The sequence below is a fragment of the Pseudopipra pipra genome, chromosome Z, assembly GCF_036250125.1.
Source record: "Pseudopipra pipra isolate bDixPip1 chromosome Z, bDixPip1.hap1, whole genome shotgun sequence".
In the NCBI taxonomy this organism is placed as follows: Eukaryota; Metazoa; Chordata; class Aves; order Passeriformes; family Pipridae; genus Pseudopipra; species Pseudopipra pipra.
The window spans coordinates 53,359,204-53,381,397 of record NC_087581.1 but is presented as its reverse complement, the minus strand read 5'-3'; the positions used below and the strand labels follow the sequence as shown (position 1 = coordinate 53,381,397).

Here is a 22,194-nt window from a genome sequence, read left to right as displayed (position 1 = left end):
CTTGAGCCCATCCTCCTTCACCTGACAAAACTTGTTTCACTGGATGCAGACACCCTGTGTCCTGCAGCAAGTCACTATATGCCTTTCCAAACTGCTTTGAGAAGAGGTGGCTGATCCCAAGGGCCTCATTTGCAAGGGCCCATCCCCATTTTGAGATGCTGAAGAGCATGCCCTACCTAGCTGTCTGTCTAAAGACAGTGGTAGTCATTTAGTAATCCAAGTAATGTAACAGGAACAGAGAAGTTTTTTGGCATACTAACCTTCTCTCTGTAGAAATAGGAGCATCAGCCTCCTAACACTCTCACTTTACTCTCAGTGTTTTTCAGTATTCTTTACCCTCACACTGCTCCTACTCTCTTGCAACTCCATTAACTGATGGGACACTGGATATATCAGTGGACACTGGACACTGTGTTCAGTGGCAGTGCCAGAGAGGAGGCACAGACATCATATTTAGTTTGAGGGACAAAGGAGTCATTGTTCCCAAGGGCACATTACTGGTTTTGTTAATTAGGAAGCACCTTGCGTGTGATAAAACCAACATCTAAATCAATGTTACACAGCCTAAACAGAAATTCAGCTTTTAGACTTTGAAGGTTAGGGCGGGATCAATAACTCTGCAAGATAAAACATTTGTACTTGCTATATCAGTGTTTATGACTAGTACATTGTCATGTTCTCTCTGTTATTTTGACATGAGGAAATCACCTAAATATCAAACTAGTCACGTACTGACATTTCTGCACTCCTTTTACATAAGCCATTTGCCTTCTATAGAACAACACCACTTCTATTGCTACGGTGTTTCTGAACATATGCAAGACACTTAGCAAAGCTTTCTTTCAGCTGTGACAGCCTGAAATTGCTGCCAGGAGGTGACACTGCTAAAGAACCACAGGCTCCTATCATGCAGCTCTCCCCAGCCACTTCATAGCTAGCACAGCCCTGGCAATCAAACTGCATTTGCCAAGGGCAAACTAGAGTTTTCCTGTACTACCTTTAAAGCAAAAGCATTCTGCCAACATGCCAACATTGCAGGGAAGTTCTCTAAGTTTTTGTAAGGGCACTCGAAATATTTTTATCTCCCAGACAGACTTAGGAGTTCATTCTCACTTCAGTGCCTGATAAATTTATGGAGAAGATTATTCTGGGAGGTATTGAAAAACACATGAAAGACAACACAGTCTTATCAAACCTGCGTTCCTTTTATGATAAGATAATCCACCTAGTTGATCAGGGGAAGCCAGTTGATGTAATCTTTCGGAAATTAAAGCTTTCAATACTGTCTCTCACAGGATCCTTCTGGACAAAATATCCAGCCCACAGCTGGATAAACACATCATGTGGTGCATGAGCAATTGGCTCACGAGTCAAGCACAGAGAGTAATAGTGACTGGGGTAACATCAGACTGCTGACCTGTCACTAGTGGGGTTCCACAGGGCTCCATCTCAGGCCCTGAGCTCTTCAACATCTTCATAAATTACTTGGACACAGAACTGGAAGGGATGCTAAGCAAGTCTGCAGATGACACAAAATTGGGAGGAGCTGTTCACTCCCTCAAAGGCAGAGAGACCTCAACAAATAAGAGGACTTGGTAATCACCAGCCATATGAAGTTCAACAAGAGGAAGCGCTGGATTCTGCACCTGGGATGGGGCAACCTTGGATGTTCATACAGACTGGGGAATGAGATGTTGGAAAGCAGTGCCATGGAAAGGGACATGGGGGTCCTGGTCAAAGGCATGTTTAATATGAGTCAGCAGTGTCCTGGCAGCCAGGAGGGCCAACCATGTCCTGGGGGGCATCAGGCAAAGCATGGGCAGCCCGTGCGAGGGAGGGGATTGTCCCGCTCTGCTCTGCACTGGTCAGGCCTCACCTTGAATATTGTGGCAGTTTTGGACACCACAATATGAGAAAGGTATTAAACTATTAGAGAGTGTCCAAAGGAGGGCAGCAAAGCTGGTAAAGGGCCTTGAGGGAAAGTTGTATGAGGAGGGGCCGAGGTCACTTGGTGTGTTCAGCCTGGAGAAGAGGAGATTGAGGGGAGACCTCATGGCAGTCTACAACTTCCTTATGAGGGGAAGAGGAGGAGCAGGCACTGATCTCTGTGGTCACCAGTGACTGGACCCAAGGAATGGCCTGAAGTTGTGTCAGGGGAGGTTTAGGTTGGATATTAGAAAAAAATTCTTCACCCAGAGGGTGGTTGGGTGCTGGAACAGTGGTCCCAGGGAAGTGGTCACAGCACCAAGCCTGACAAGATTCCAAGAAGCATTTGGATGACACTCTCAGGCACATAGTGTGACTCCTGGGGTTGGACGCAATGATCCTCGCATATTCTGTGACTATTTTTTCCTACTGAGTTGCTGTAGTAACTGGCAAGAGCACAGAATTTAGGTACACCAGGTGAGCCTGGTCATTTTCTACAATCCATCCATGGTATAGCCCTGCTTGCTTCTTTTACTATTTCTTATGGGTGAGGTATCAATGAATCTTCAAAATCCCCTTTGAACTTGCTGGTACTATCTGCCTCATGTGGCATTACAGCTTAGAAACTCAGTGTCTGCTGCACGAAGTATCATCTTTATCTGTGTGAAATATCACCTTAATATAATTGGTCAATCTGTTTCAAATGAAGAAGTGCCACCCAGACTAGTATTTGTACCATTTGGTGAATACTAATTCTGCATCCATTTGACTCACAGCTTTCAAGATTTTGTAAACCTTGACCCCCTTCCCCCTCAGTCTTCCCCTTTCCACAGTGAAGGGTCCCAGCATTTTCAGTCTCTCCTCACAACGCAGCTTCTTCATTTCCTTGATCAGCTGCCCTTCTTTTAACTCCACAATGGAGTCCCTCTAAATATAGAAACCACAACTTCCCAGCACTGAAAATCTGGGTCCACCAGTCTTACACAGGAGCAAAGTAGCACCACACGATTTTTTTGAAAAAAAAAAAAAAAAAAAAAAAAAAAAAAAAAAAAAAAATGGAACTCCAAAATGTGGTATGGTTACAGAAGAATTGTGAAAGATCTCTGCTCTGAGCTCTTATTACAAGCTGCTGAAGTACAAGTTCAGTGCCAGGTACATTCTGATAATGATTTATACCACAAATGCTTAGATCTGTACTGGAGCTCATTATCACTTTTGCCTAGGGGAGGATCTCACACAACTGAACTCCTTGCCACTGCACCAATGCTGGACTACTTCAGAAAGCTTCATATGATCTGCAAACTTGGGTGATACCATTGTTCATTATTTCCTCTGAATAAGCATGCTGGAGCAGGTGGATGTGGAAGACTGCTCTGGTGGGTAGGACCCCACTTTGGAGCAGCAGAAGACTGCGAGGAGGAAGCAGTGGTAGAGACAATACTCCACGAGCAGACCACAACCCCCATTCCCCATCCCCCTGCACTGCTGGGAGAGAGGAAGTAGAGACCTCATGAGGGAAGTCAAGCCCAGGAAGAAGGGAGGGGCAGGGGGAAGGTGTTTTAAGATTGGTTCCTATTTCTTATTATCCTACTCTGATTTGATTGGCAATAAAATAAAATAATTTCCCCAAGCCAAATCTGTTGTGCCTGTGACTCTAATTGCTGAGCAATCTTCCTGTCCTTATCTTGACTCATGAGCTATTAATTGTATTTTTTTCCCTTGTCTAGTTGAGGAAGGGAAGCAATAGAGCAGCTTAGGGAGCACCTGGTGGCTAGCCAAGGACAGCCCCACACAACCATCCAGGTCTTAGCTAAGCTCTCCTAGTTATATCCTTTCCAAAGGGAAATAAAAATAAAAATACAGTTTAAAGTTAGACAGTCCATCACAGCATATGAGCAAATGCAACATGAAATATTTTTAGTACAAAATAATAATAATACAAAATTATATTTGGAAGCACTTTGTCTTAAATGCACCAAAACACAGCTCTAACCTGGTAACACCTTTTTCTTATATATTGACTCAGTACTGTTACAATAAAGCATTACATTTTAATCACTGATCAGTTCAGGTGTCATATAGTAACATAGTCCATCCTTTGCTTTTCATGTCTGTAGCTTTATTTTTATTCCAACTGATAAAAATGTAAGCTATTGTATAGCAAATATAAGAGTTAAGAAATTACTCAGCAACAACATATGACCCAACTACCCAATTTCCTAATTTACCTAAATGTATGTACACAAATTCTATAACAAAGCTTTCACATTTGTTTAGCATATCTGCTTTCTGAACATTTTAATTATTTCAGTTTCAACTTGAGTTATGAATACTAATGTGAATTCCTTCTTCCTTCCTCCCCCCTGAAACATGCATTTATTGTCTAGTAGTCTGTGCCAACCCAATCATCAATCTGCACAATATATGCATTATATTTTGTTAATGATGCATCTGTATTCTCTACGACATCGTATTCCCCCATCTTTTTCCAATAATCTGACTTCAGGTTTGTTTTAATATTTTTAATACCCATTCCCAACTGCCCCAAACAATACACAACATAGAAATTGCTTTGCAAACACCAGAGAGGTATTTAGCAAGTCTAAGTTCAGCTATGATGTATACCGTTACTGAAAAGGCAGCATAACAACTTAATCAATCTTAAATTACACAGTTAGTTCTTCTAACCATGTATATGTCAGTGATTATAAGCTCCTAAAAATATTAGAGGCAATCACTGTCATTCCTATATGATCATTTCAAACTGCAAACATCCATGTTCAAATATGCTTATTAATCCAACAGAACTGCATCTTTATAGTTTAGTTATGTACATAAAAATCTTTATGTTCTTTAAAATGTTCCCAATCAATGAGATTTAAAGCCAAAGCATGACTGATTAAAGGAATTCTAAAGAATGCAGTGTTGATCCTACTAAACAATATCTGAGACTTACAGAGTTAATAGTTACTACAAAAACACTTGTGTTGTATGGACTAGCATTGTGGTCGTGCACATAACATTTGCTCAGTTGGGTGGCTTGCCAAATATGACAGTCTTGGGGTTTTCAATTCATATCAAATGGAACCCAGGCTTTCTACATTATCATGCTGTGACCTGCTGATCTAAAATAAATAAAAAGTACACATTTAACTTGTATTGTTTGCAAGTGACATCACTGTACATTAGAAACTAATACTATCAACACATTTGTTTTCATTGATGTTTTACCCCATATTCCTTCTGTTCCCCCTTTCTTATTGTTATTTTATCATTAGGTAATTGTGGATTCAACTGTTATTTTAGAACATCCCATTTCAAGGAACTCAATTATAATTTAGATTGACTCGGAGTAATGGGCACACATGGGACTGTAATACATAAAGAGATATAATATATACAATCCTTGTAGTATTTTCACATAAAAGGTTGGCTTCTTGTTAACATGGAATGGGACATACCGATTCAATTTCCAGTAACATTACTTACTTTCTTCCCTCAGCTTGTTTAATTCCTGCATTATATCACTATACACATAGGATAAAAGCTCCTCTTGGGATTTTGTTCCATCCAAATAAACTGAGGAAGATGAAAGAAAAAGTTTTCATGAGTTTTGTGCCAACTATCTGTAATACTAATTGTCAAAGTCTTCAGGATTCCTATAGATGCCATCAGAAAAGATGAAAAAATAAAAACCAAGAACAGCATCTTCCCTTTTCTTTTTTCACAAATTCATTTTACATGTTAAAAAATAACATAATGGAAAAGTATTCTAGTTAATAATTCATGTGGAATTTTTTGTGGTATAGAAGTCTCCATAAGGGTAATAGTAATAATGTTAGGACAGCAGACCAATGGGGTAATTCAGCAGAAAGGTTTCTGTGCAGTGGAAGACTTCAGGTTCCTCAGCATCAGTGTTTGAACAAGTCAGGGAACAGCACAGTTCCATTCTCACTCGACAGTGAGAAGCAGTGTGTGGATGAAGCAGCCACCCAGCTGCCCTTCCCTCTAGTCCCCCCTCCAGAAGGAGGCAGTCCAAAAGCTGTACAAGTGTGAACATGACACAAGCTCATGGCAGTGCCCTATCAGCTGGCCCAGCTTTGATACTTCTCATGCAAAACTGGTGACTATACTGTGTATAGTCAGCACCTAGAAAGTATCTTCAGTTTATTACAGGACTTCAATCAGGATATCAATTTGGTTCCGAAGAATTCTGCCAGTGCGTCAGCTGTCATCTCAGAAGCTTCCTATTTACACATACCTGTGTTGTCTTAACAAGCTATCTTGTGTTAAGTGGACTTATTTAGTGATTAGAACATTTCTATTTTGTAATGTCATAATTTTCATTATTAAAAAGCAAAACCAGAACTCCAATAGACTTGCAATATAAACCAACAAAATAGTTAAAATCTACTAAGTGCTACAAAAACATCTCAGGAAAATTTTGTTCCATTTATAAAACCCCACATCTCAATGAAAACTGCACAAGTGCCACACTTAAGCATTTTATAAGTTTAAAATTAAGGATACCATACCAACTTGCATACTTCCATTCTCTTCCAATTCATTTTTATATTTCAGATACATAGGCCACACGTGTCCATCGAAGTACCCCGGTGTATCTGCTGGCTCATAGACTCTGGTGCTACACAAAAATATATCTGCTTTTCCATACAAGTTTTACATCTTCCCCTACTGTCAGCTGGTTTAATAACATCTTTTATTCAAAATAAAAAAAATAAGGGCTGGCAGTTTGCATAACTGTTGGAGCAAAGGAGGCTCCTTTTCTTTAATTCAATCTGTGATACGAATTTTTGCTATCTTACCTTTTTCTGCCTATCAAACCACATTTAAGAAGATAAGGTAAAAGGTTGGGTTTTTTTAATTTGAAAAGGTATTACATATAAATTTCACTGTATTGAAACTGTTACAAAAAATATTTTTTTTTTTTATTAGGTATATAGATTTCTCAAGCTTTAAATCACTGGTTGTTGAGTCTAGTCACTTCCATTCTGGACACTGAACTCCTTTAAAGGTGAGTCTAGTGAGAAGCCAAAGCCAGCTGAATAGAGAATTTCTTCACTCAGCCAGTAGATTCTGACTTCATGCACATGTATTGCTCCAAACATAGAGTATTGCTCCTAATTTGGAGAAAAGTCAGACACTGGCTCAATAATCTAAATCAGATAAACAGTACAACTAGTGTACAGTCTAAACAAACCATACACTAAAACCACACATGAACATCATTATTTATCGTCATGTAACTGTATTCAACCAAGAATAAGACTGCTTCATATTTTTTTAACTGCTTCTCGTTTTAAACATGGTTTAACTCAAATACACAACCAGTAATTGAAATAGTTTATCAGGACAAAAAATTCTCTTTTTAGTGTTTGTAAAGCATTTGTAAAGCATTTAGTGTTTGTAAAGCACTTTGATATCCCTGTGCTCTAAAATAAAAACCAAACCAAACAAATCTAAAACAGATGACAGATGATCTTAATAGCTTACATTTGGCAAGCACTGAAGAAAAGCTAGTACAAAAGGACTGCAACAGTTCAGAGGGTACAGTGATCCTCGTTAAACAACAACTGAATAATCTTACCTCCTTCTCCTTTTGCACTCTTCATAAGGAAGGGTCAAAAAATATCTTCTATTCCAAAGTTCATTAAGTGGCCTAAGATAATAACATATTTAGTTCCCTCCTCCATTTTAGGGCAGTTTTAATACACCAGGTTACATATTACTGCTTACTCATAATTGTAAAGCAGAAAGCCTTCAACAATCAAAATATAAACATTTTTCTGATTGTCACATGCACTCTGTGGCTCTTCTGTCACAACCCCTGAGCTTGCTGGGCTTTTTATCCAGTTGTGAATCTTTGTCACCATTTCATCCATATAGAGGGCATCAAGTGCTAGATGAAAACAGAAAGTTAGAAATCCCTTAAACACAGAGAATAAAAGAAAAAAAAAAAGAACCCTTAAGTACCCTTCAGTTAATCAGTAAGAATCAAATAATCCATATACAAGCTTAAAGGAAGTTCAGTTCATGCATATTAGTAGTCCTAGGTTTGCAATTGCTGACTTTCTGAAACCAAAGCTTGCACGAGGATTGGAGTATTTCTGCTGGGTGTAGTTTCTCTGAACTTCATGGCACTCAAAATTGTGTGAACTCACTTCACAGCTTTTTGCTTCGTAACAGAAACTGCAGGGACTGTTCTCCTCTTCCACAAAACTCGTAAAAACTTACTTACCCTGAGACCTCCACCCTTGTGTCATTTGTCATAGATGGATTGGATGCTCAACATTTTTTGTTTCAGGTTTTTATGAGGTTCAGGTATATGGAAGGTGGGCACAAGTGGTTTTAAAGGAGCACAGCACACAAAGAAAAACAGCACAATGTAACACCTGGTTTTGTCTGTAGATACACAAGAATATATTAAGTACCGAAAGACATAAAAGCAAACACATTTTCGAAAAGGTTTTAAGAGCAGCATTAAATCTAGATATTTGAGCCAGAATGTCAAATTTATCTCTCCAGTTCCACATTCCACTTTCATGAAGCCTACAAGTTGAGCCAAAGTCTGCATAGCTCATAAGCATCATTTTTCAGATACAATTGAAGGGTCTGACCAATGTCTTGGGTAATGTATTTTGTGATCACCAAGTATCAACAGAATTTAGCCACTAAGCAGCCATTCACAACTAGATATAACCTGAATCAAAGCACTGGCCTAAAGCGGATCTGGATCTACAAGTTTATAAGACTAAACTGACACATTGAACCAGCATTAACCGTGAACTTAAAAACATTTGTTCTTTATGTGAGATCTGAAATGAAAAAAGGTGTCAGGTTAAGATGCCTTTTTTGACTGAGTTGAAAAACTCAGTAGTGACATCCCATGAGTTCCTTGTCAAAGTGAAAAAAAATCCATTACATATAAAGTGATGAGGTTAAACTTACGCCAGTGCTGCAAGCTAAGACTTTGACCCGTACCATTTGCTATTGCACTAGATACAAGTGAAGAAGCAGAGGAAATGATTAAAAAGGGAAAAGGAAAGATTAAGCTAAAGGAAAGATTGAGCTATTTACTAGTTAAGCAAGTTTTCTCAGTGAGCTGAAGGAAACTGAGCAAAGGAGTTCTCTGAAACAACCTTTTGTTTAGTGCCTTGCTTAGAGGGGAAGAAGGGCAGGGGATGTAGGGGAAGAAGTGTTGGAAGCTCAGCACAACAGAATTTCAGTACAATGTTCAAAAGCAATGCATCAAAGTTACTGACCATCATATAGCTTAAATCCACGTTCATCTGTTTCTACTTCAGACTCCGGCTGAAGGGGAAAAAAATTGAATTTTTTCAAGGCTGCTTTTATGATCACTGTCACAGATATATACACTTCACTAATAAACACAGGATTATACACTTTTTTACCCCAATTAATATAATTTATCTTCACCATTAAACTGCTGTATACAACTGTTAAAGTACAAAACCTTTATTTAATCTAGAACAACAGATACTCCAAAGTATATGACTTAAGTTCATTAGAGCTTTACTTAAGAAATAAGAGCTCCTTCATCCTCCTTAACAAAGACCTCCAGCATCAATACACAAGCTGCTTTTCTGTTTTGATTTTGGAGACAAAGAACTACTTACTGCTTAACACAGAACTACTAAATTCATTAGCACAAGGGATCTTGAAAAATGCATCCAACATACATGCACTCCTTATTTTAAAAGGGTAGCAAAGAAGACAGTAAGCTCCTTTTTGCTGAGTTTACTCAGTGGTTTGGCCACTGAGACTTCAATTACCCCAGTAATTGAAATTTTATTTCTCCTTCTCATGAAGTTAACATTATTTTAAGCAGCATCAATTTTAAAAGCTCATCAAGAGAACAGAAAATCTACTCAATTTAGTAGATACTAAAATCTACTCAAGCCTTATCAGGTCTTTTCATCAACACTGTTACCTTAAAGAAGTCATCTTGAGAGATTATATCACAGTTGGGAAGCATTTTCTTAAGCTTTTCTGCTAGCGTTGTTTTCCCCCCATTTGTTACGCTGTTAGAAAACATTGTAAAAACTTCATCGAGACAAAAATCAATCTTTTAAACATATGTACAAGCTCACACATACATTTCTATATAGTTATATTCAAAGAAACAATACAACCCCCTCCCCAAAAGTTTATTCACATTAAATACTCTCTACCTATAGAAATTTTTTGGCATGTTCCAACAGCTTTCAGACAGTAAATCTAGTAGTGCCAAGAAAGAGGCTAGAGACACCTGTACCTGAGACCTCCAACAGAGACAGAACAATTTGTTAAAAATTACATGCTTTAAAATCATACAGTTATATCTTCTATTTGTAATCCAGTTTCAAAAAAATTTATATTCAGAAATAGAAATTATATCACTTCATTCTGGAAGGAAGACCAGTCTTAAGCTGTAGAGGAAATTTAATTTTGTCATACTTACCCTCCAAGGCCAATAACCAATACTTTCATATTCAGCTCTTCCTTTTTTCTGTCAAGAACAGAGAACAGTGAAAAACTCTTAACTCAGCAACTAGGAAAGCAGCTGTCATATTAAGAAATACCAATTATAGAGAAGATTTATTTTCTGTCCTTTTGTCCATTATTTTTCTTTTTGCAAAGCTACAGTCAGAATCTCAACTGTTTGTTCTAATGCTACCAAAAAATCTGCCATTTATATGCCACATTGCAAATTTATATTTACTTTACCTTCGATCGTATTTTAATCATTTGAAAAGAACTTTGAGAGACCCAGTTCTAAAAATATTAATATCATCCAAGTTCTTAAAGAAAAGCACAGTCACTAGCTCAAGGACTAACAGTATAAAAAAGACTAGGTAAACAGAGGCTGTGGTGGTAAAACAAACAAAGTCATTAAAAAAAACAAGTGACATCCTGAGAAGAAAGATGTTTTTAAAAGTTCATGAAGAGTTATAACAAAGAGTATCTTCAAAGATTCTTCTAGGAATCTAGTCTCAGCAGTGTAATATTCAATGTGTAATTCACCACTACCTTTTTGTGGGGACTAACAGCACAGACCACACATGGACTCTTCCTCTCGTACAGATTAATCTGAAGGCATTAAAACTAGTGTAAAGGCTGTTTAAGCCATCCTAGCTGACTTAGCACTGAGAAGGACTAGGTAGCACTTGATTTTCTCCAGAAAAGATCAGAGTGAAACTATAAAGGTTAATTTAGCCATCCATACCCCCATTACTGCCAAGAAACCAACCCTAAGGCTCTGGCTGACTGAACACCTTCAGTGGTCAGTGCTGCCAGAAGACACAATCCTGTCTTGCCCTGACTCCTTCCCCGAACTTTCTTCTGAAACGGGTGTTTGCAGAGTACTTAGAGAACTATACTGGAAAAGGACCGCAGCTGAAAAACAGTTCTGTAAAGAGTGTGGGGAAGAATGTTTGTTTTCAGCTGAACAAATTCCCTCCAGTATACCATCCAGTTTCCCATGTCTGCAAAGGTATGACGTAGCAGGACAGGTTGTTCTCTTGGCAGCAATAGGGCTGCTTGTCTTGGCAGCACCACTAGTCTATGGTTCATCAGACCAGTTTAACATTTGTTAGACATTGCTTTCCATGAGCAGACATCAATTTATAACTGTTTAACCACAGGCAAACACCCTTTTTTTCAACTTCTCTGTCTTCCTAGGTCAGACTTAAGGAGGTAAGGTCTACGACACTTAAGACCTGAAGGGATGGAGCAGGCAAAACTGTCTCACCCACCCCAACAAAGAAGTATCTCTACTACACTAAAAAAAAGACTGTTACAGGGCATCAGTATGAAAGTAAAACCACACTATTTCTGTGAAAAGTAAGTTTTAGGCACATACAGAGTCTGAAATAATAACATCCTTTTGCATTTGGTGCAATGACTGGATGTTCAGCTGTTTCACAGGTCTGTGATGTGATCTTGGCATGGTTCTTTTTTATGTATTATTATGTTGAAAAAACCCCAATAACAAAAGACATACCGACTAGTCAAGCCATCACCCATATGATAGCAACTGCTTTGTAATGGTGCTGCACATCTACTTGCATTGGGAAGTTTTTTTAAGTTAGTTCACATGGGTTTTCTCAGCATATTGTAATTCTCAAGTTCAAAGACGATTGCATACTTACGGTATTAGCTATGAGTGCAAAGAGTGCAAACAGATGATCTGTTCTCAGGAAGTGATGATACTCAGGCCACAAAAACCAAAACAAGAATGCTTTTTTCTAAAAATCATCAGTAAGGTTTGTGTTGCAGAGGATTACCCTTTGTCCCACAAAGCATGCAATGTAACAAACTTAATAGTAACTGGACACACGTGTTGAGCTTTGGACTTTAATTTATGTCATTGTCTATATGTAAATTAATCCCAGTCTAAGGCAAAAAACACTAGCACAAAAAAACCCATCAACTCCTCTGACCTCTGAGTAATGTATAACACAAATTGAAAGGCAAATTTTTAATCAATGTTGCAACACAGAAACCCTACGCCACTTTATCTGGGCTTGAGTTTAGCATCTCTAAATAGAACTAAAACCCATGACAACGCTAGCACAGCATTGCCGTCACCCCATTTTTAAGAGCATACCGGGTCAAAACTCGCGGGCACGGGGACTGAAGCGTGTTTCCTACTAGACCACCAGAGCGGGACAGGGAGCGTCTCTCCCAGGCATCAAGCCCACACACCGGGATTGGCGGAGGGGCCCGGGGGTCCGCGCGCCGGTCACCACAGACGGCCGCACCTCTCCCAGCAGCTGCAACACTTCAGTCTCTGCGGTTCGCACTCAACTTTAACCACGCTGGGAGGGTGTCCAGAGCGGAGAGCCCACCTCTTACGTCCTATTACGGAGCTGCCCAAGGCGCGCGTACATCCGAGAAGGGGCGGCCCTGCGCGCACCGCGCTCCAGCTACACGCCTGGGATCGAGATCGGGATCGGGATCGGGAACGGGCCCCCCGCAGACGCCGGACCGGACACCTCAAACCTGCCCTCCCCACCCCTGCCGTGTGCCCCCTTAGCCCGCCTCCTCAGCGGAGGGGAGGGGCGGGGCCTCACCCTCAGCGCCCGTGCCGATTGGTTGCGTCCCGCCCGGGGCTGGTGACGCGCCTGCGGCCGCCGGGGCGGAGCGATCCACCCACTCTGCGCTGCTGTCGCCGCGGCGCGCCGCTCCCGGGAGCACGGAGGAGTTTTGCGCCGCCGCCCCGCACCGAGTGCCCACCTGCAGGCAGCCGATCGCCGGCCCGCCGCTCCCCCGTCCGTGCTAGGGTCGGCTCCAGCCATGTCCAAGCCTCCACCTAAACCGGCCAAACCAGGTGAGGGAAGGACGCAGCGGCCTGACCCGTCGTCCCCGTGCAGGGCGCGACGGAGCCCGCTGCCTGCTGACACGTGGATGATTTGGGAGTCGGGTGTGGGCCCTCAAACAGAGAACTCGGGCGTGGGTGGGAGCGGGGCAGAGCCGCCCTTCTCTTCCTGTCCGCGCCCTCCCGCCATGAACCTGCGCACCGCTCTCTTGGTGTCGGGAAGGAAGGTAGCCGCTCCCGGGGCTGGAAGGGGCCGTGGATCTGCCCTCGGGCGTCGTGTCTGGGCGGGATCCCGTGGTTGCTGTAGCTCGGGAGAATGTTCGTGAGTGCCGCCGGGCCAGAGCCGTCGCCCGGGGACATCCCTGTCGATGCACAGCCCTCCCGCCCCGGCCTCCTTCCGCTGCGGCGCGGCCCTGCCCGGAGCCGCCGTGCCCGTGGCACTGGGCGGCGCGGCGTGTCCGGCCTGCAGCGGCCGCCGAGGAGGTGCTTGCGTGGGCTGAAACGCGCAGGAAACCCTTTACCCTTTAAAGAAATAGCATTGAAATGCTCTGAGGTTTACCTTGTGGTTGCATGGGTTGGCAATATATTAATGAATAAAAGCAGTTTTATAATACAGTCCCACGCAACATTCTTCCTCTTCTAACGTGGCATCCACTGCATTCCCTTATAGGACTCCCAGCAGCCAAACTCTCAATTTGCTAGTGCATGTAGTCATCGATGCGTACATTTTTGCTCCTGTATTTTTTCCGAAAAAATCAGTGCAAAGTTAGTTTTTTAAAAATGAATAACAGCCACAGTTTTTTCCTAAAAATATATGAAAAGCCATTGGAAGTTGCACAGTTTTAAATCCTGGATTAGAAGTGTCATTTTTTCAGTGAACATACATTCTTTTGCCAAAACTTAAACCATTATTTTCAGGGTTTCCTTTTTTTAAATAGGGAATTGGTCTAGAAAATGCCATGGCTGTTTATCACGTTTGTGTATTGTCTCCCAATGTAAAAGTTTGAATTCTTACTTAGAAGTTAAGAAAATCACCATGAATGTAATTCGATAGACAAGACTAGTTGGTGTCTCCCAAAGCAGGACTATCTGATCCCTAAATATATCTGAACTTCAATATTTTTTTGTATTTGGAATACTATTTGAAGTACTGATGTAAAAAAATTAATTAAATACATAACCTAATTAAGAATTTTAACTAGATAGCTCATAAAACAAGTTTTTAATTTAAACGCAAGTAAGTGCAAACCCAGTTTAGACCATTTAAACCATCAATCTCAACCTGCCTACAGAAGAAAAATCTGCTAAAGCTCTCTGAATGTAGAGTTTCATCCTTGGAAGAACTTCCTCCGCCCTGCAGTTTGCTGAGCCTCTTTGAAAAGAGCTTGTTTCAATTGAAGAAGACAGTAAGAAAAGTGTTGCTGTTGTGATCTCTTACTGAAAACAGTCAGGACTGAGGAAACCTGCAGGCCTCTAACAGGATATGGTGTTGCTCTTAACAGCTGAATATACCCGAAGAGTAGGTTTTTCCAGTGAAGTTGTTAATGGAGTTTTCTATTTTGCAATAAGATTCTTAAGGAGTTAAAGGCCTCACCCTACCTACCCTACCTCATACTGACTTAGATATGTCTAATATAGATGTCTCTCACTAGTTTGGTAGGGTGCAGTTTTGTGGTATGCTTGATCTGATAAAATGCAGACTGTCGTCAAAAGGACAGGTTCCCTACTCCCACCATCCCTTTCCATTCCATTTAGTGGCATGACAAGCTGGATCGCTGCTCTGGCTTTTTGCATAAGGTCATTTTAATGTCTGCAGTATGAGTGCTTGACACAGCAAGAGGAAATGGGTGGAAGAAGGAAGAGGAAGAGAAAGAATAAGACTGTCTTGGTAGTGGCTTTCAGAGCTGATTAAAGTAATAAGATTAATTTTGCCAAATCTCTAATTTTTGAGGAGAGAAAATTTTATGGAGTCTGTGTTAAATTTTTTACAAGTAATTTTCAGGAATGGATTGCCTTCTAGCATACTTCAAAATATCTCTGTACTTGTATGTCTGACTTTCTTCTGTCCATGATACCAGTTTCGCCTGTGAGATTGTCATTTAATTTCTTAGGATTATAAATGTTAGAGACATAAATATAGAAGCTGTATGTGGTGAAATACTTTATACAGCAGTGTAATGCTGTCTCTTTTGGTGGCATTTAGATTGCAGTTGCTGGAATGTCTGGAATATCTTGGTGCATTTGGTCAAGCTGTGTTAATTTTTCTTCGCTGGTTATTATCAGGTATCCAGTCTATAAGCTGTGTAAGGGAACAGCAAGTCTGCTTGCCGTGCTGAATTTACAGAGTTCAGATTAGATAGAAAACAAGCCATTGGTTGCTATAGTCCTTTCCTGTATGTTCAGGAAATAAAAAGTGTAGGCTAGATAGAGAGGGAAGTAAATATGTCAGATGCCAAGGAAGTGATAATATTTAATGAAATAAATATTCATGCTTTTTAAAACAGTCTTCACTGCTCTAATCAGGGATTTTGGACATTACAGTTGGACCATGCTTTAAAAATGTGTGAAGGGGAAAATCAACCAGCTATAGCACTGTCATTTCCATCAGTATATGAGACCATTTTATGTGATAGATGGCTCTTTTATAAATCCTGTTGTGTGCACAGAACATTAGGATTTCAGTTGCAGAAAAATGGTTTCGACATCAATATATGTTAGACAGTCACAGGATGTGTTTGTCAGCACTTGAACTAGTCTTTCAGGGTCTGTGGTTAGTCTTTAATTGTTTACAAAGGCTTTTTTTTTTAGCAAGCATGTCTAGCTTTGCTTTTCTCTTGTGGTTCTGTATTATTATTTTCTAGCTATATTTTTTATTTAGCCTATTAAAACTAGAAAGGAGTTGAGTGGGTGTTGAAAATTGTAGAAACATACTTCTCTGTCAACATTATGCAAGAGTAGGATTTCCCTTCCGTCTTTCAAAAGATTTTTTTGTATCTTAAACTACATTATTCTTTGCACAGTTCATATCACTTTGGATATTAATCCTATTTACAAAAGTTACTTATGGAGTCCTTTGAATTTGACAAGCTGTATTGGCTTCTGCTAGTTGTGTGCTGGTTGAGCACTGTCTCATTGAACAGTGCTTGCTGTTTGATTAGGTCTTTTTGATTAGAGCCCCATATACTGTGCAGCAACAGCTTTTGGGGATATGAAACTGGTGTTTTAATATTTAAAGAAAACTTACTTACTTTCATATTTACCAGATAGAGTAAGGTTTGTTGATCATGGCCTAGAGTTGACACAACATTTATATTTTATGGAGAAAGATTAGTCTTTGTACCAAGGAAGTTGTAGTTTTAAATTATTCCAATTGAGAGGAAAGCAGGCAGGAGGAAACATAACTTATGTAACATTAAGAGTTGCTGCCTTAAAGCAGGTTCATTGACTTTGCTTCCACTAGTAGCTGTCAGAGTTCAAAATAGGATTCTGGACATAAATACTGAAGTTCAGTCACAAGTTCACCTCAATTCTAAGGTAAAGTAGGAGCTCTGACAGCATTCACAGGAGCAGAAGACTTGCATTGAGTCACGTGCCTCAGATGTTAGCAGTAGGCTTAAATTCAGTGTAAGTGGTAGGTTGGGTTTCTTCAGTAGACAAATGTTTCTGTTAGCTAGGAAGATATAAGGGTGGGAATATGGGGAGTTACACTACAGTCATCAGCTCTAAGGGGAGAGAAACAACTGAACAGGTCCAAGTCTGATTTCAGTATGAATTTTAAACTTCCATTTCTCATCTCAAGCCCTCTTCTTACTGCAAGTTTCTGGGGCCACTAACAAGCTTTCTACAGGTGAAGGCATGCTGGTATTGCAGAAGTAAAATTGGTAAGAAGTAGAAGATTGCAGCTTTAAACTGTGCCAGTGAAGTTGTGTTCACGTTAATCTTCTGTGAGAATATTTTTAGTTCTGATTTTCTGTAAAGAAATTCTGTTTGTTCCTTGCACTCCAGACACTGGTTAGTGCAGTTCATGTTTGTTCCTGGACTACCCCGGTTTTTCATCTGTGCTGGCACCAGTCTATCTTTTCTGTTCTTTTTAATATGATCCTAAGCAGATTCCTAGGCTTTCTTGTTTGTTTGTTTCATGCATCCTCACCCCTTCCTCCCCACAGATGTGTATGCCCTGTGTTCACTTCCTGTTTCTAACAAGCACTACTTAGACATGGAAGATGGTTCTCTAAACAGTGAGGACCCCACTTTTTTTTCTGTCTCAGTTGTGGCAGTCTTTAAATGCTATGTTGAACTTGGTTGTGTCTCTGTGCAGGGTCCTCTGAGCAAAATGCTCAAACTGCACGCCTGTAGAAGGTATTTCCAATACTTTTATTCCTCTTGAAGGTCTGGGTGCAAAGCACCTTGTTTTCCAATTCCCATGCAATGCTACAAGTTTGTAGCAGAGTGGCTGGAAAGCTTCCTGGAGGAAAAGGACCTGGGGGTGCTGGTTGACAGCTTCTGAAAGTGAGCTAGTGTGTGCCCAGTTGGCCAAGAAGGCCAGGGATATCCTGGCCTGCATCAAAAGCAGTGCAGCCAACAGGACCCAGGGCAGTGATCATCCCCCTGTACTGGTGAGGCCACACCTCAAGTGCCATGTCCAGTTCTGGACCCCTCACTTCAGTAAAGACATTGAGGTGCTGGGGTGTGTCCAGAGGAGGACAACAAAGCTGGTGAATGGTCTAGAGAGTAAGTCCTAAGAGGAGTAGCTGAGAGAGCTGGGGGGATTTAGCCTGGAGAAAAGGAGGCTCAGGGGAGACCATATTGCTCTCTACAACTACCTAAAAGGAGGTAGTAGCTAAGTGGGTGTTTTTTTCTTGTCCCAAGTGACACAAGTGATAGAACAAGAGGAAATGGCCTTGAGTTGTACCAGGGGAAGTTTTGGTTGGATATAAGGGAAAATTTCTCCACTGAAGGGGTATGTCAGGTGTTGGAACAGGCTTCCCAGGGAATGGACTGAGTCCCTGAATTATGTAAAAGATGTGTGGATATGGCACTTAGGGACATAGTTTACCATGTTGGCAGTGGCAGTGTTAGGTAAATGCTTGGACTTAATGATCTTAGAGTTCTTTTCTGACCTAAATTATTCTATGAGAAGGCAGGAAAAAAAAGTTTGTTTGGCCATAATGTCCTACTAGTAAAAATTGCATATTTCCCAAGACACATGGAGATCATAAGATGAACGTCTCTTTTCTTATTAAAGCAAACTACAAGCATATCACAAATTATTCTGATCTGTAGCTTACCTCTGATAGTTCCACTTGGCCAAAAGGTTGTGACTTAAAATTGCTGATATACACTGCCAGAGTATGTAGATCCTTTGTGGGTTCTTAGGCCAACACTGAGATAAACATGTGCTTTTACCACCATGCTTTCTGTGAGGTCAGGCAGAAGATGCCTCTTACTTCCTTCAAAGAAATTAATCTGAACATGTATCAAAATTCATATTCCCTGTTATAAATGTTTTCAGAAGAGACTAAATCTAGCATGAGACCTGGAACATGCAAACTGTCCTTCTTCTTCCTGTCATCCCATATCCTATGCATATTTTCTATTTTTGGGCTATTTGTAGGGATTCAAATTAGATATTTTCAATCGAGATGGTGCCAGAGAGATTACCTGATTCTGAACTGTTTCTATGCAACATTGTAGAAGCAAGGAGGAAGATGGCTGATGACAGCCCAGGATTAACTTGAACCCTTGAAGAAGTTTATTGAAAGGCTTGCAGTTTTTTAATTTTTTCTGTAGATGACCATGGTAAATTCTGACTTCCAATGGCATAGAGATCATCCCTGTATTGTAGGTACTGATAGTGCTTTGTGAACGCAGTGGGTCTGTTCATCTTAAGTAAGTTACTCTGACTTTTATGGTGGTCTTGAGCTACTCAGTCTAAATATAGCTAATGAAAAGGTGCAGCATCTGGATCGGTTTCCAATTTGTAGAATCTTGCTTGCGTGAATGAGATTTGATTATGTCTGTCTATGGCAGATGAAGCAGGGTGTGAAATACTAACAAAAGACTGATATCAGTCCGCTGAGGCCACGCCTTGGTAGCTACTGTGAATGTTGGCTTACTGCCATGATTATTTTCTTTAAAGTAAATGTCTCTTTAACCAAGGACTGGTTTGGGTTTTGGTTTGTTTTTTTCTTTTGCTTGAGGAAGTAATGTTAGCTGACAGCTAATGAAATTGCTTTCTCTCCCCTTTGGTGCTGAAAGTTCAGCCTAACACAAATACCTAAATAAGTAATACCATGCAGATTAGGGGGGGTTTCCCTTTTTTTTTTTTCTTTTTTTAACTTTTCATTCGTGGGTGAAAAGCAAATAAGAGGAAAACAGAGAATGCTTTGGTGGCAGGTTGCGTAAAAGAGGGGTAAATGCCAGTGTCTGTGGTGGTTTAGAGAAGCTTGAGTAAAAGAATAGAAAGGAAGTGGGGAAAAAAGCACCAGTGGGAGAGAAACAGTAACTGTTGCGAAAACACTTAGCATTCTTTGGAAACGCTCTTCTGTTAACAATACTGCAGTTGATTAAAAATTGTTACAAATAAAAATCTGGTTTTTTTAGAAAATGGTGGTTTAGGGGTTTTTTTTATTACTTAGTATTATGAAGCGTAGCAGATATTTTGCTTCAGTTCAATACATATCAAAAGCTACATTTTTAAGCTGTTGTTACTGTTTAGCTCCTCCATTTCATTGCTTTTAAGCACTTAACTGGGAGAAGATCATCTTAGAAATATAAGTTGCATGTTTCCCTTTCTCATAAGAGCTGGAGACATTTATAGGATAAGTCCAACCTGACGAAGTCAGTTTTATGTTGCTGGTTAGAGAGAATAATTAGTTTGAATACTTTACCGTCTTGTGTTGCTGAGGGAGGATTTGGCAAGTTATGACTTGGGAAGTTTGTACGCTAAGAATATTTGTATCTTTTTAGTATGTGTAATAAGTTACCTTTTTCATTTGTCAAACAGTTGTTTTGCAGATGTTTAATGCAAATTCCATGAGAAAAGACAGCCTTGTAGCTAAAGTTAGGATTTGTGAGAGACTGAAATATTAACAGTAATGGCTGAAACAATCCTTTATTTGCAAAAGGAGCAGGTGCTTTGCTGACAAGGTGCAAGGGAACAGCCCAGGTGCAGAAGGTGTGAACACTAGAGGATGACCACAACCAATTAATCTTTGTTTAGCAAGAAGCTGGATTTTGAGCCAAATAAGGGAAGAGGCAGATGAGAAGCAGATCCTGCAAGGTGGGATAGTGCTTTTTATTATGCCAGTGATGCCTTCCTTACACAACTGGCTCAGGTGTGAAAACTCCCCTTGGGGGGAGGTATTGGGACATTCCCAGGTAGGCGTGAAGGTATTCATGCCTTCTGACAGGGCATAACTGGCTTAACTACGCTGACATGAGAGGCAGGTGTCATGTTGTAAAAGGTGTCATAAACCACCAAAGACTGAAGTGCTCCCAGACTCATTTTTGGGGTCTTCCACCAGAGGACTGCAAATGGTCCACAGTGGTACATCAGGTAGCGTAAAACTCCTCCTCCAGCAGAGGTACCTGGCCATTGCCACCTATCCTGAGTGTAAAATAACCCACTGAACTTTGTTTTGTGGGCTTTCCACCACTCGCGATCGATCAGGACTGCCACCATTACTTTGACCAGCGGACACTGACATTGCAACAATCAAGTCTCATCATTGGATCCATGGGTTGTGATATTCTTTTACTCTTACCCTTCTACTCTTCTAACTTCTTCCCAAAACGTATTGTAAGCCAGACTAAAAATTTCCAGTCAATGCCTTAGTAAGTGCCTTGTGATATCTGGATAAGTTAAAGTTGGCTAAGTTTAAGTTTGCAAAGTTAAAGTTTGTAAAATGCCTTACTTTGTCTGGATGTTGCTAAGTACCTTATTCTGCCTTAATGTTCTGAAAGTTTACAAGTAATAGTTTGTTATTGAACCTCCTGAAAATTTTATTATTTCTCCCGTGCACTGCCGAGACAGAATCAAACAACCATCCCCTAAACCCGCTGAGCAGATTGGGGCATAACAGGATTGAAAAGAAAAACCTATACTTAGAGAAAGACCTTTTTGTGGGACACTTCACTGCTCTGTGCCCCCATTTACTTTGCTTTTAGGAAGGATACTCTTCTCGTTAGTTATGCTGAGAATAAAGTCAATAATGTTTGCCTAGTTCCTTGAAATTTTAAAAAGATACATATTTTTGTATTCTAGTTATTTTGTCCTCTAGAAGTATGTGGTGGGGAGGTGCAGTCAGTCAACTTTGATAAGTTCAAATCAGTGCTAATTAATTGTTCACCACCTTGTATGAATCTTGAAACATGGTTCATAGTAGATAGATGATAGTAAGTGAGAGCAGAGGAAGACCTTAGGTGTCTAACTTTTAGCTTGTTCCAAAGCAAAGTTATCACCAATGCAAACTGTAAGTCTGCCTGCATGCTAGATAAAAGTACTTCAAGTGATTACAGGTACCCCTGTGTCTAGTGAAATACAATCTGTATTTCCAGAAGACGAATTCAAGTCAAATGTGCCCTTTATGTGCTTACATTTAGTTATTTTAACCTTCTGGACTGAATTTCTGCATTAAAATTTGGTACAAGTAATTTCCATTACAAGTCCTAAAGTCCCCTTGTTCTAAGCTCTTAACTGCAGCGAAGTAAACAGGCTTGCTATCTCTTTATTAACTCCTATATAAAGTTCTATAAAATTAGCGTTAACCAGACCTGCAGTTCTATAGATGCAGTTCTGTACTCTTTGTATTTCATCACAGGAATGTTTTAGAACATGTCAGTCTGTGTGTGACACCACAACTGGACATTTGGGGAAGTAACTCTCTCTTTCAGTTTTATAGAATTAAAAAAAAAAAAACAAAAAA

At 40.3% G+C, this 22,194-nt stretch overlaps 2 protein-coding genes across 3 annotated transcripts in view; one reads left to right on the top strand and one right to left on the bottom strand.

Annotated features, from left to right (window-relative positions):
• Window positions 1-13,072, bottom strand: part of NMRK1 (nicotinamide riboside kinase 1) — a 16,668-nt gene extending 3,596 nt beyond the window's left edge. Inside the window, exons 1-8 of one of the 2 annotated variants that reach the window (XM_064642890.1) lie at window positions 12,557-13,072; window positions 10,409-10,456; window positions 9,899-9,989; window positions 9,210-9,258; window positions 7,684-7,846; window positions 7,535-7,606; window positions 6,462-6,571; window positions 5,416-5,505 (exon numbers count right to left, since the gene is read on the bottom strand). In XM_064642890.1, coding sequence (XP_064498960.1) covers window positions 5,416-5,505; window positions 6,462-6,571; window positions 7,535-7,606; window positions 7,684-7,846; window positions 9,210-9,258; window positions 9,899-9,989; window positions 10,409-10,437 — 604 coding nt within the window. In that variant the 5' untranslated portion in view covers window positions 10,438-10,456; window positions 12,557-13,072. Of the gene's footprint in view, window positions 1-5,415; window positions 5,506-6,461; window positions 6,572-7,534; window positions 7,607-7,683; window positions 7,847-9,209; window positions 9,259-9,898; window positions 9,990-10,408; window positions 10,457-10,977; window positions 11,114-12,556 lie in introns of those variants that run through there. The other variant, XM_064642891.1, reaches the window with a different exon arrangement.
• OSTF1 (osteoclast stimulating factor 1) overlaps window positions 13,072-22,194 on the top strand; it is a 27,089-nt gene continuing 17,966 nt past the window's right edge. Inside the window, exon 1 of the mRNA XM_064642892.1 lies at window positions 13,072-13,279. Coding sequence (XP_064498962.1) covers window positions 13,246-13,279 — 34 coding nt within the window. The 5' untranslated portion in view covers window positions 13,072-13,245. The remainder of the gene's footprint in view (window positions 13,280-22,194) is intronic.